The sequence below is a fragment of the Nelumbo lutea genome, chromosome 3 (genome assembly GCF_056320005.1).
Source record: "Nelumbo lutea isolate HS-2025 chromosome 3, American lotus-T2T, whole genome shotgun sequence".
Taxonomy (NCBI): Eukaryota; Viridiplantae; Streptophyta; class Magnoliopsida; order Proteales; family Nelumbonaceae; genus Nelumbo; species Nelumbo lutea.
Window position 1 is genome coordinate 103578718 of NC_142686.1, and position 12717 is coordinate 103591434.

Here is a 12717-nt window from a genome sequence, read left to right on the forward strand (position 1 = left end):
GTAGGGTAGAGGGATTCTGTTAGAGAATAAAAACATATTCATTGACCTCACTAAGCAATTTAAGCTTTTAGGTTGAACAGTTCTTTTAGATGATATCAGAGCCTATTTATCCAAGTAGTCTATTGTTAAATTTCAGCATAAGCCACAAGGTATGGATGGGCTGGGCTTTTATGTGTGTGTGTGTGTGGGTGGGGGTGGGAGCTTAATCTTTTCTTATTAGATTCATCTACTCCCACCCTTCTATTTTGAAGAGCTCCGGGTATTTCAACCTTGTGTTCACTAGAACAATATTATCTTTGAGCCTCTTAATAATGTAAAGATCTAAATTGTGCCTAAAAGCTACAGAATTACTCCAATTGAAGGGAGTTGGGGGAAACTTTGCAAACTACACAACTGGTTCTGACCCACACTGAACAATTTTTGGTAAATACAATATATCTACTTGTTATGTATTGCTTCATGGTGGTTTCTTTTCTTCTTTATCTAATAATGGAGGATTGAATTTCTTCCAAAGTTCTTCCCTTGGTTTCTGGCACAATCTTCGCCACGAACAGAACAGTTAATGCACAAAATCCAGCATAGAAGAAGAATGTACCTGAAAATTAACCAGTAAGTATAGAATATGCTGTTCACCAGGTGAACTGAAAATTCTTCACCTGAGGAGCTCCAGTTCATGAAAAAGTTGGAAGTGTAGGAAACTTCCCAAGCGCCCAGCCACTTCACCAGAGTCACCAGGCTTCCAGCAGCTCCCTTGATGTTTATTGGAAATATCTGTGTCAAACAGTACTCAGATATGTCATAACCTCCCTTTAATAATTTATAGCGATTTCCATATCACTGTTTCCTTTGTCATACAAAGAACTATCATTGATTGTTAGTTATTGGTGGAGATTGACAGTTTGTGAAAATCTTTAGTTACCTCAGACATCATAACCCAAGGAACTGCTCCCATTCCAGTGCTCCTGAAAATTTGGAACTGCTGGATTTTAAAACAACAAACTGATTTTCATAGCATTTTAAGTTACCAGTGCTCCTGCCACAGCTAGCATTGGAACCCATTCATATACCAATTCATGGATCTGTAAACAAAATATTAGGCTTGATACTAAAAAAAAACATAATAAATGTTAAAGATAATAAATCAAGTTTGAATTTTGAAATTATAATCATGTTTACCTTGAGATAGAAAGAAAGTCCTGTCAGAAAACAGCCCAGGAATGTCCCTGTTGCTGAAACCTGAAATTGAGATAATCTCCATTGTTCATTATAGGTGTCTGTGTTATATACTTTTAGAGGTAAGAATAAAGAACAACTTTAATGCTACTTACCATTAGAAGGGGTCTCCTTCCAGATTTATCCATTAATATTGCACCCACAACAGTTATGGGGACCTGTTACTCAATAGAGTGAGATTGGATAGAGAGAGTATTCTATTTTTGAGGATTGCGGTCGCAATGAAAACCTGAAGACAAACAAGCATAGGCTATGGTTCCAATTTTTCCTGATGAACCTACAATTCCAAATCAAATAAAGTTCAGATGTTGATGGAATTCGTTAAGGATATTTGGATCATCCAGGGGGAGATAACAAGAACATATGCTTTACCAGCTGCCACAAAAGTTTCACTTGCATAAAATCCTATTCCATTTATACCTCCTAGTTGCTGGAATACCATTAATCCAACTCCAACCTGGATGTAGTCAGTACGTTTAAAGTATAAGGTTCTGAATATATGGTATATATTGTCAAATGATCAAAAGAAGCAGCTATTGTCTTGAAATATTATGTTGACAAATGATCCTTACTGTGACCGAACGAATATATTTCTTTTGAAATAAATCCAACATTTTAGATTTGGGCAAGTGTTGAAGAGTGTCTATATAATCCTGTTAAGAACAAACCAGTCAGTACTTAATCATCCTAATTGGTTTGTGAAATGTTCATAGAAAATAGAAACCACGAACTTGAATTTCAGAAGTTTCATCAGAAACATCAGCATCATTTCCACGCAGTCTTAGCAGTGTAACTTCAAACTCTTTCTTGAGGCCAACCTTTGCCTACAAACACAGGCAAGGATATGAAGTTTGTCATTATTTACCCTGTTTCCATACAACCTGATCAACATTCTCTATTATATCTGTTACCAGCCATCTGGGAGACTCAGGAACAAAGAAGAGACCCAAGAGCAGGAAAAAGCATGGAATAAGTCCATCAAACAAGACACCCCCAGATCAATTAGTCCCTTGTCACTGTACCAATTTAATCTTTAGGTGTTAGAATTTACCAGTTAGAGCCAGTGTTCGCCATGATACAACTGTCCCTATTAGGAAGGCAACTGATGATCCAGTGACAATCATGAGCTGCAGAACAGTCAGAGAGCAATGGGTTATTTGTTAGGTTTTAATCTCTATTATGTGGGCTTACATATTTAATGAAAAAATTGCATTGATGGGCTATTTTATAACTGGGATTAATTAAGTGATTCATTTATGTAAAGTCCATAGACTTTAATAAGTGGGTATGGGTTTAATGGGTGGATACCATATTTTGACCCATATTGGCTTAATGGAATCCTATTAGGTCAAAAAGTTGATTGAAACAACATGTTACCAAAGTAGCATCTGCTGTGTAAAATTAATTTGATTTGAAATGTAAAGATTTTGTGTACTCATTGTTTATGCGGACATTGATCAGCCCAAAGGAAGGTTAATGTTTGCCAGAAAATGAACACACATGTAATGATAAATATTGATATTATAAAGTTGTTATCCATGTGAATAATAGTTGGTCCAAAGAAAGGCTGTTATTCGACAGGATTTATTATCAATGTTTGATTGTTGCGTTGAGAGTACCATTTACAATTGATATTTTTGTGCAAACACTAAATGTCAAATTGTGCTATGTATCTTATTTTGTAATTTGTATTATTGATTATATGTTGTTTATTTGTTTTCTATTCAGTTTCAGCAACTACAAATAATGCTTCTACTCAAATCAGTGTCATTCCTATGCTAAATGGTAAAAGCTTTAAGGCTTGGAAAGAGAATGTGGAAATCGTTCTCAGTTGTATGGATTTAGACCTTGCACTAAGAACGGAGCGACCCGTTCCAACTGAGGATAATTCAAATGAGGCCAAAGTTGAGAAATGGGATCGCTCTAATCGCATGAGTCTAATGATCATGAAACGTTCTATACCGGAAGCATTTCGGGGCTCTATTTCTGAGAGAAATAATGCTAAGGAATCCTTTGTGGCAATACATCAGTATTTTGCCAAAAATGAGAAAGCAAAAACAAGTAACCATTTGGCTACTCTGATTTCTATGAGGTACAAGGGAAAAGGAAACATAAGGGAGTACATACTGGAGATGTCGAATCTTTCTAGAAAACTAAAGGCACTAAAGTTAGAGATAAATAATGATTTACTCGTGCATTTAGCTCTCATTTCTCTTCTTACACAATTCAGTCAATTTAAGGTGAGTTATAATACTCAGAAGGATAAATGGACTCTTAATGAGCTCATTTCTCAATGTGTGCAAGAAGAAGAAAGGATCCAGAGGGAAAATACTGAAAATGCTCACTTAGCATCGACCTCTCAGAATAATAAAAAGAAGAGGGCTAAGGATACTACAAATGGAACACCCTCGTAGAAAAAGGCGAAGAAGCAAGGTGATGAATTCACCTGTTTTTTCTACAAGAAGGGAGGACACATGAAGAAAGAGTGTTCCAAATACGCCGCTTGGCGTGTAAAGAAGGGTAAATCTCTCACTTTAGTTTGTTCTAAGGCTAATTTAGCTTCTATACCTATAGAAACTTGGTGGATAGATTCTGGTGCTACTACTCACATAAGTATGTTTATGTAGGGTTGCTTCTAGAGCCAACCGTCAACTGATGCTGAAAGATTCATCTATGTGGGCAATGAAAATAAAGTTCCTGTGGAAGCTTTAGGACATTTTAGATTATCTTTAAAAACTGGTTGTTATTTGAATTTAGTTGAGAATTTTGTAGCTCCGTCATTTAAACGGAATTTAATTTATATTTCCTGTTTGGACAAATGTGGATACTTTTGTGGTTTTGGAAATAATAAAGTTAGTATCTCTCTAAATTCAGATGTTATTGGTACCGGTATTTTAATTGATCGTCTTTATATTCTAGAAACTATTGCTTCCCATAATGAAATCCTGCATACAAGTTCTAAAGGTACAAAGCGTAAATTAACTGAGAATTCTGCTTTCCTATGGCATAAGCGTTTAGGCCACATCTCTAAACAGAGAATTCAGAGGCTTGTGTCGGACGGAATTCTTAATTCCCTTGATTTAACAGATTTCCAAGTCTGTGTTGAGTGCATTAAGGGAAAATTAACGAACATAAAGAAAATAGGTGCCAACAGATGTACAGAAGTCTTAGAACTAATACATACGGATATCTGTGGGCCATTCCATACACCAGCATGGAATGGTCAACAATACTTTATTACGTTCATAGACGACTACCCAAGATATGGGTACCTATATTTAATAAGTGAGAAGTCTCAATCCCTAGACGTTTTCAAGTCTTATAAAGCCGAAGTTAAACTTCAACTTGGTAAGAAAATTAAAGCTGTCAAATCTGACCGTGGTGGAGAATACTATGGCAGATATGATGGATCAGGATAACAACATCCAGGACCCTTTGCTAACTTCCTAAAGAAATGTGGTATCGTCCCATAGTACACTATGTCGGGCAAACCCAGCATGAATGGTGTTGCTGAAAGACGAAACAGGATGCTTAAGGACATGGTAAGAAGTATGATTAGTCATTCTTCTTTACCTGAATCACTTTGGGGAGAAGCATTAAAAACTGCAGTATATATCCTTAACAGAGTACCCAGAAAAGCAGTAAATAAAATCCCATATGAATTGTGGACTGGAAAAAAGCCCAGTATAAGGCACCTACACATTTGGGGATGTCCAGCTGAAGCAAGGCCTTATAGGCCTAACGAAAGGAAATTGGACTCTAAGACAGTTAGCTGCTACTTTGTTAGATACGTAGAATGCTCTCGAGGATTTAAGTTTTATGATCCCACTACCCGGTCCTTCTTTGAGACGGGAAATGCGAGATTTCTTGAGGATGTAGAGTTTGGAGGGGAAGAATTAAGGAACGTCTCTTTTGACGAAACAGTTGTCTTGGAAGAAGAGAAATTCATTTCTCTTCCTGATATTGTTATTGACGGTGATCAGACAATAATTTCTGACATTGTTCAAGAAGCAATTCCGGCTCAAGGCAACAATGAAGTTCCTCCTTTAAAGCAAACTCAACAACAATGAAGTTCCTCCTTTAAGGAGATCCAACAGAGAAAGGAGAAGTGTGATTCTATATGATTATATCGTGTTCCTCCTTGAACAAGAAGATTCTGTAGGCTTAGCGGAAGATGATCCAATCAACCTTCGCGAAGCTCTTCAAAGTTCTAATTCTCAACGTTGGATCAATGCCATGGAAGAAGAGATGAAATCCATGAAAGACAATGACGTTTGGGATCTTGTTGAGTTGCCTGAAGGTTCGAAATTCATTGATTGCAAATGGATATTTAAAACCAAAAGAGATTCAAAAGGCAATGTTGAAAGATACAAGGCTCGTCTGGTCACCAAAGGATTCACTCAGAAGGAAGGCATTGACTATAAAGAGACATTTTCTCCGGTTTCATCAAATGACTCTTTTAAGACAATAATGGCACTTGTAGCTCATTTTGATTTAGAGCTAAATCAGATGGATGTAAAGACAACGTTTCTCAATGGTCTGTAAATTAAAGAAATCCATCTATGGTCTCAAATAAGTTTCTTGTCAATGGTATCACAAATTTCATCAAGTGATTACCCCATATGGTTTTGAGGTAAATGTGGTTGATGATTGTGTATACCACAAGTTCGTGGGAGTAAGTTTATCTTCCTGGTGTTATATGTCGATGACGTACTGCTGGCGAGTAACGATATAGGCTTATTGCACAAAACCAAGAAATTTCTCACTAAGAATTTTGAGATAAAAGATCTTGGGGGTGCCTCTTTTGTACTAGGCATACAAATACTACAAGATCGCTCTCGAGGTATTCTTGGGTTATCACAAAAGAGCTATATCGAAAAGGTGCTAAGCAGATTTGGCATGAAAGGTTGTTCGCTGGGCGATACACCTATAGCTAAAGGAGACAAGTTCAGTCTCAATCAGTGCCCCAAAACAAACCTTAAAATAAAGGAGATGCAAAAGATTCCCTATGCCTCAGCAATAGGAAGTCTAATGTATGCTCAAGTTTGTACCTGTCCCGATATAGCATTTATAGTGGGACTATTGGGTAGATATTTAAGTAATCCAGGACTGAATCATTGGAATGCAACCAAACGAGTTATGTGGTATTTGCAGAGAACAAAGGACTTCATGTTAATCTATAGGAAATCAGACAGTTTGGAGATCATTGGGTATTCTGATTCTGATTTTGCGGGATGCCAAGATAGTAAACGATCCACTTTGGGCTATGTTTTTATGTTGGCTGGAGGAGCTATATCTTGGAAAAGTGCCAAACAGACACTCACAGCTTCTTCAACCATGGTTGCAGAGTTCATAGCATGTTTTGAGACATCTAATCATGGGATATGGCCACGTATTTGTCACTATGCTGCGTGTAGTTAATGGCATTGAAAGGCCATTAAATTTATTATGTGATAATAAGTTTGCATTTTTGTATTCCAATAACAACAAAAGCTCTATGAAGTCAAAACATATTGACATCAAGTTTTTGTCTATTAAGGAGAGAGTTTAGAGTGGTCAGATTTATATAGAGCATATAGGGACAAACTCCATAATAGTGGATCCATTGACCAAGGGATTGCCACCTAAAGTCTTTCATGAGCACACTGCTCATATGGGCATAGGCATATTTTGAGATACCTTGATTTAGTGGGATTTTTTTTTTTTACTTTTGGATGTTCTAGGGATTAAGACATGTTTATATTTATGCATAATAAAGTTTTATGATTAATTTCATCATCTATATCTCTGAATGTGTGTGAATTTTTAAATTGATCTCTCTAAAGAATAAAGTAGAACCAGTTGGAAATAGGCATGTTTTGAGATCACATTGCATGTAATTTCCATGCTACTCATCCATATTTGATTTATGTCATTGAATGTATTGATATGGTGAGCATGAAAGGTTTAGTCACGCTTGTATGTGACAAAAGCTGTCATAATCTCATATTGGTATAGGAAATGGATCAGATTGAAACTAAGGAAAAGTCTAAAGAAAATAGCATAAAAGGTGTACACATAAGGAATTTGCTCAATATAATTGTTTCAGATTTCATATGTAGCCCAAGTGGGAGATTGTTAGGTTTTAATCTCTATTATGTGGGCTTGCATATTTAATGAAACAATTGCATTGATGGGCTATTTTATAAGTGGGCTTAATTAAGTGATTCATTTATATAAAGTCCATAGACTTTAATAAGTGGGTATGGGTTTAATGGGTGGATACCATATTTTGACCCATATAGGCTTAATGGGATCCTATTAGGTCAAAATATAAAGACTCCTAGGTTATGATTTCCAATACGTTAAATCATTCAGCCACTTTCTATTTTCTACCCATAAGAGACAGAGAGTTGAAAAAACCTAAGGAAATAAGGGATTTATCTGAGGAAAACCACACCTGTTGATTCAAGCACTCGTTCATCATTCATTCCGCAAAGGTTCAATTGCTACAATGAATACAGGTATTTATATCAGAATTTCCTTAATAACTATAGCATGATGGATCTTGGATGTTTAAAGTGTTTTGATCATTGTGTGTTTATTGATCTTAATTCAGTCTAACATTATTATCATCAATGCCTCAAAAAATCTCTGCTCCATTTGTTTTCCCTTTTTGTTTACCTGATTCACTGTTGTGAGTCCTCCACGCAGATCCTTTGGAGCTATTTCTGCAATATAGACTGGCACCTATCCATCCATATGGTCATTAGAACTTTTGAGTGAAGAGAACCAAGATATGAAGAGATCCACAAATTCTTCTGCTTACCACATAAGAGAAAACTCCAATTCCATATCCTGTAAAAATCCTTCCCACATCTAGCGACAGAGCTCCCTTTGTTTTTGCATAAGACAGATAGATAAACAGCCCAAGTGGGTTCCTGTTAGATGCTAGCAGTTACATGTAGAGAGGTTCAAGATCCCTGCAAACAGATTCGAACCTTGGAGAAGTAAACAGCAAGCCATCCTGTAATGCAGAAAGCAGCTGACATTCTCATTGCCTGTTTCCATGAATAAGCAGACATGGTCAGTAACATGGAGGAACACTAAGCTTAACCACATTATTAGATTGTCTCTTTACTTACTCCCTTCCGACCAATGAAATCTGCAATACGAGTGGTGGCTTCATTAATGTTACAATTCAAAGATAGCAGCATTTGATGTGAACACCAACTCACCAAGAACCCAAGATCACATATTATTGATTGAACAATCTTAGTTCTGTGATCTAGATATAAATTTGTTTAAGTATATTACAGCTTATCTGCCTGGATCGTAAAAACAAGTAATGGGGTTCCCCCATAGTTATTCATATTTAGTCTGTTAAAGGAATTGCAGAACTTTTTAAACAAAAGGGGTGGAAGGTAATGTTGAAATGAGAAATCTTTTTAAGGAGGTGCACAAGGAAACCGATTATTGTCAACCCTTCTCTTAGAATTGCAGCATTAAGTTCAATCATTCTCCAATATCTCAGTAAGTGATGCACGTGGAAAGTTGTCTAGTCGTCATTGAGTCCAAGCCTTGCCCTTATATAAAGCCCATAGCTCAGGCCCAATGCCCCAAGCCTGAGCCTGAGCCAGCGCCGGGCCTAAAATTATGTCCAAGTCCGATATAGAACAGGCCAAACCGGGCCAGTCTGTGAGACGAGTTCAGATCTGCACCCAACAAGGGGGCGCCCCACAATGTCCCACAGCACATTTCTGCTGTGTATTGTGAACATCTCCTGATGACAACATCATTGATTCTGAAGATGTTCTCAATACATGGCGGGGATGTGCCGTGGGACGTTGTGGGGTGCAGATTGAATTCCTGTGAGACTACCCGGCCCATGAATAGGTCTAGGGTCAATTAAGGCTTATTAGTTTGTTTGAGAGAGTGAACAAAGGTTTATTAGTTTGTTTAATAAAGTAAATGCATGGAAGTGCAAATAGATTAGGTGTAAATTCTGGTTTATCTGATTTTACTTTTTCTTATTTGTAGAGAAGTAAAATGATGTAACCCCCACCTTATATGAAAGAGAATGGAGGTAAGAGGAAGCTTATTCGTTTGGGAATGAGGTAAGAACTATGATGATGTGATTCCTACTTTCAAATGAGAGAGAATTGAGTCAATTGACATAAGAGGAAGGTGGTGCAATTTTTGCATCAGTTTTTGGGATGCAAAATTTGCACTGCCAATGAGTGCAACTGAGACAAAAGGGACAATGTTTGTATCAAGTAGGAGTCCAAACAAACAGATACAAAATACTTGGCACAAAACAAATAGGTATAAAACAGATACAAAAATTTGCACTACTAATGAGATGCTTTTGGTTCAGGTGCCCTTCCACCAAAAACCATAACTTGAAAAAAAATGAAAAAGCAGTGCTGTTGGTGTATTTGGATTAAAAATGCCCTCTAATTCTTTGTTTGAGAAAGAGTATAAAAGCCATTTTATTACAGTTTTAATGGCTACTAAAATGCACATAATTGTGTATTTACTCCATTTCTAATGGTGAGGGTTGGAAATGTAACTTTAATTATTACTTCCCACATCATTTAATCCCCTCTTGTTATGTTTTATAATTAAAATTATTAACTCCCATTTTCTCTTATTAAATTAGATTTGTGTCAATATTTTTAATAATATAAATAATATATTTTAAATTAGATTCAAAAATAAAAACAACTTTTAATCCAAATGGTGACTAAGCAATTCAATCATCTTAATCAAATTGATGAACCATTGAGGTCATAATTAGATTATAAAATTTTTAAAATATAAATAAATATAGAAACTTACAAAAAATGTAAAAAATTAGACACGTTTGTGATATTTTTATTAATCAAATTAAAAAAATAGTGTAATAAACAAAAAATATTTTTATTGTAATGAAAATAAAATACATAATTTAAAACTGAAGAAAAATGAAATTATTTTACTGTGTGGCAAAGATCAATAGTTCAAATTTTGGGTCAAACATATTAACCTTTAATGTCATAAATAAATAATAAAAGTTAATAAAATATAAAAAACAAAAATAAAAAATACATAAATTTTGCAAAAAAAGTTAGGTACATGTATAATACCATATATTTATCATATTAAATAAAAAGTAAGTGTGACATATTAGAATTATTTTTACACATAAAAATACAAAAAAAATTACATAAAAAATTGAGCACATCTATAATTCTATATTTACATTACTATTAAAAATATGAATGAGATTGTGAAACTTTCTTTTGACTAAAATGCTCATTTTTTGAATTAATCCCTATTTAATTATGAGGTTTAAATTACAAATTTAACTACTACTTTTCACCTCATTCAATTCTCTCTAATAAAAAAGATACAACATTATAAAAAGAAGAATCTAGCCAAGCAAGTAAGCCTATCAATGATACTTGAAACTTCATAACTTGATCCGATTATCACTTATTTGGATGAGGTATTTATGTAATCAGATTTGAATTTTACAATATGCATCCGATTAATATCTAGAATTGCCACGTACAAAACATGTACACTCTTACTAGTACTAATAAAGAAAAAGTATGAATTAACCTCAACCAAAGATAGATCAAGATCATCCCTGGTGGCAGATTGAGTGGGTGCCGAATAGCCCACCTGCAACCAACAATTTGAGCTCAGCACAACTACAATTTTTTTATTAACAACTCAATAATCGCATATGAAATGATTATGTGTAGAGTAATTCAACGATCGTTACTGGTTTTCCCTTGTAGGCTGAGAAACTTTGAACTTGAAACATTGTGCTTGTCAAGTTGGATACGCAAACTTTGCTTGATCTTATTTGCCACTTGACTTAAAACCTGAGTTTCGCTAGAAATTTTATATCACTATGTGGAGGTAAATTCATGGAGTGCAACCACTGTGGTTAGGGGTATTCATTAATTCATGGTCCGGTTTGGTTCGGTTTAAAGAAGATGTCAAACCAAATCAATAAATCACGGTTTGAGAAATTCTCAAATCAAACCATTTTAATGTAGAAACCAAACCAGACCAAACTGTTTTATTACGGTTTGGTCTGGTTTTTAATACGGTTTGGGTCATCCTATTGGGCTTTACCCAATTAGAAAGCCCAAATAACATGCACCTACATAAATAACAAATATAATTCAAATATGAAAATGTAACATTAACAAGTGCAACATACTATTATTATATAATTTACATTCACACTTTCTCAGTCATAAATAGTTCCTTGGGCATTAAATTACTAAATATATTATTAATAACTCTGTTTCTGGTTTCTAAAATTTAGAAAACCAGATCAAACCATAAAAAATTAAAAAATAAAAAGTCTGAGAAATTCTTAGACCAAGTCAAACAATTTTAAAGCTAGACCAGACCAAATCACTAATTTCGGTTTATTTGTTGCGGTTTAGTCTCTGCAAGCAAAGTCCTTAGTCCATGTCCATGAACTATAACATTTGATAATGGAAGAGGTTTAGGTAAGAGGAGGAAGTGTAAGTTGAGGGATCTAAGAAGCAACTATACTTCTAGTCTTCTAGCTACTTAAGTACTTACACAGGACCTGAACTCAAAAGAACCACAAACCACAACCAATGTACTAAGCAAAACCATTCCTATGGTTCCTCTATTGCCACTCTTCTTAGCAGAGTCATCTTCTTCATAAGCAACAACCTTCTGTTGCGGGATGAATGGTTCTCTCAGCTCTTCAAGCCCTCTGTTTTCACCTTTTTCGACGTCCTCTTCAATTGTCATCTCTATCTATATACCTAAATATCTGTATCTATGAGAGAGAAGAAGAAGAAGATGAAGAGGGGTATGTGTCTATGTAAAGAAAAAGAGAAGGACAGTTGTTCAGTGGTGTGGAGCTAGCTAGCAATCCAAGTGAAGGTATTCATATAGAAGAGAGGGTATATCTTGATGAGATATTTTTTTGGAATCTTGACTAAACCCATTAATTGGATAACAGTAATGTAAAACAAAACAGAAGATCACTTTTCATTTGGAGAAAACGTTGAAGTTCATAACAAGCAAGGAAGGAATCTGACTATAGATATTTGTAAGTTTATACAAGAATTGTAAGTGGAGACATTACTTAAATTGCGTTTGTTAATTGGATCTATGAACTATGATGGTGAACCTTGCTTAATTATCTGATGAGGCCTTAAATGATGGGAACGGTTAAGGGTGATCTGAATTCCATTTATTGATAATTCTCCTCAACTTTGTGATATAGTTGCAAGTAGATCCCTATTGTTAAAATTTTCAAAAAAAAAAGTATGAAAATGTTCAAAATACCCATTCCGTTACTTTTTAACAAAAAGTTTATTTTTCAAAATTTCTCTTCATATGAATAACTAGCTGCGAACAGTAGACCTCTTTTGTTAAAATCTTCAAATTCTCTCTTTTCTTTTCTTTGTTATTGTTTTTCTGTAGAAACCAGCCTCAATAGTAATTGTATGGGTATTT

General features: G+C 35.1%; 1 protein-coding gene across 1 annotated transcript; it reads right to left on the minus strand.

Moving 5' to 3' along the window:
• Positions 1 to 479: 479 nt before the first annotated feature.
• Positions 480 to 12003, minus strand: LOC148867302 (sugar transporter ERD6-like 16). Its single transcript, XM_088979684.1, has 19 exons — positions 11806 to 12003; positions 10780 to 10881; positions 9960 to 9975; positions 8358 to 8395; positions 8214 to 8273; positions 8042 to 8107; positions 7897 to 7962; positions 2287 to 2360; positions 2145 to 2211; positions 1965 to 2057; positions 1806 to 1886; positions 1606 to 1690; positions 1471 to 1510; positions 1329 to 1395; positions 1177 to 1236; positions 1026 to 1079; positions 920 to 979; positions 657 to 771; positions 480 to 595 (listed from the first exon to the last, which is right to left on the minus strand). Exons 1-19 carry the CDS (start codon positions 12001 to 12003, stop codon positions 480 to 482), a joined length of 1458 nt encoding a protein of 485 aa, XP_088835810.1.
• Positions 12004 to 12717: the final 714 nt, after the last annotated feature.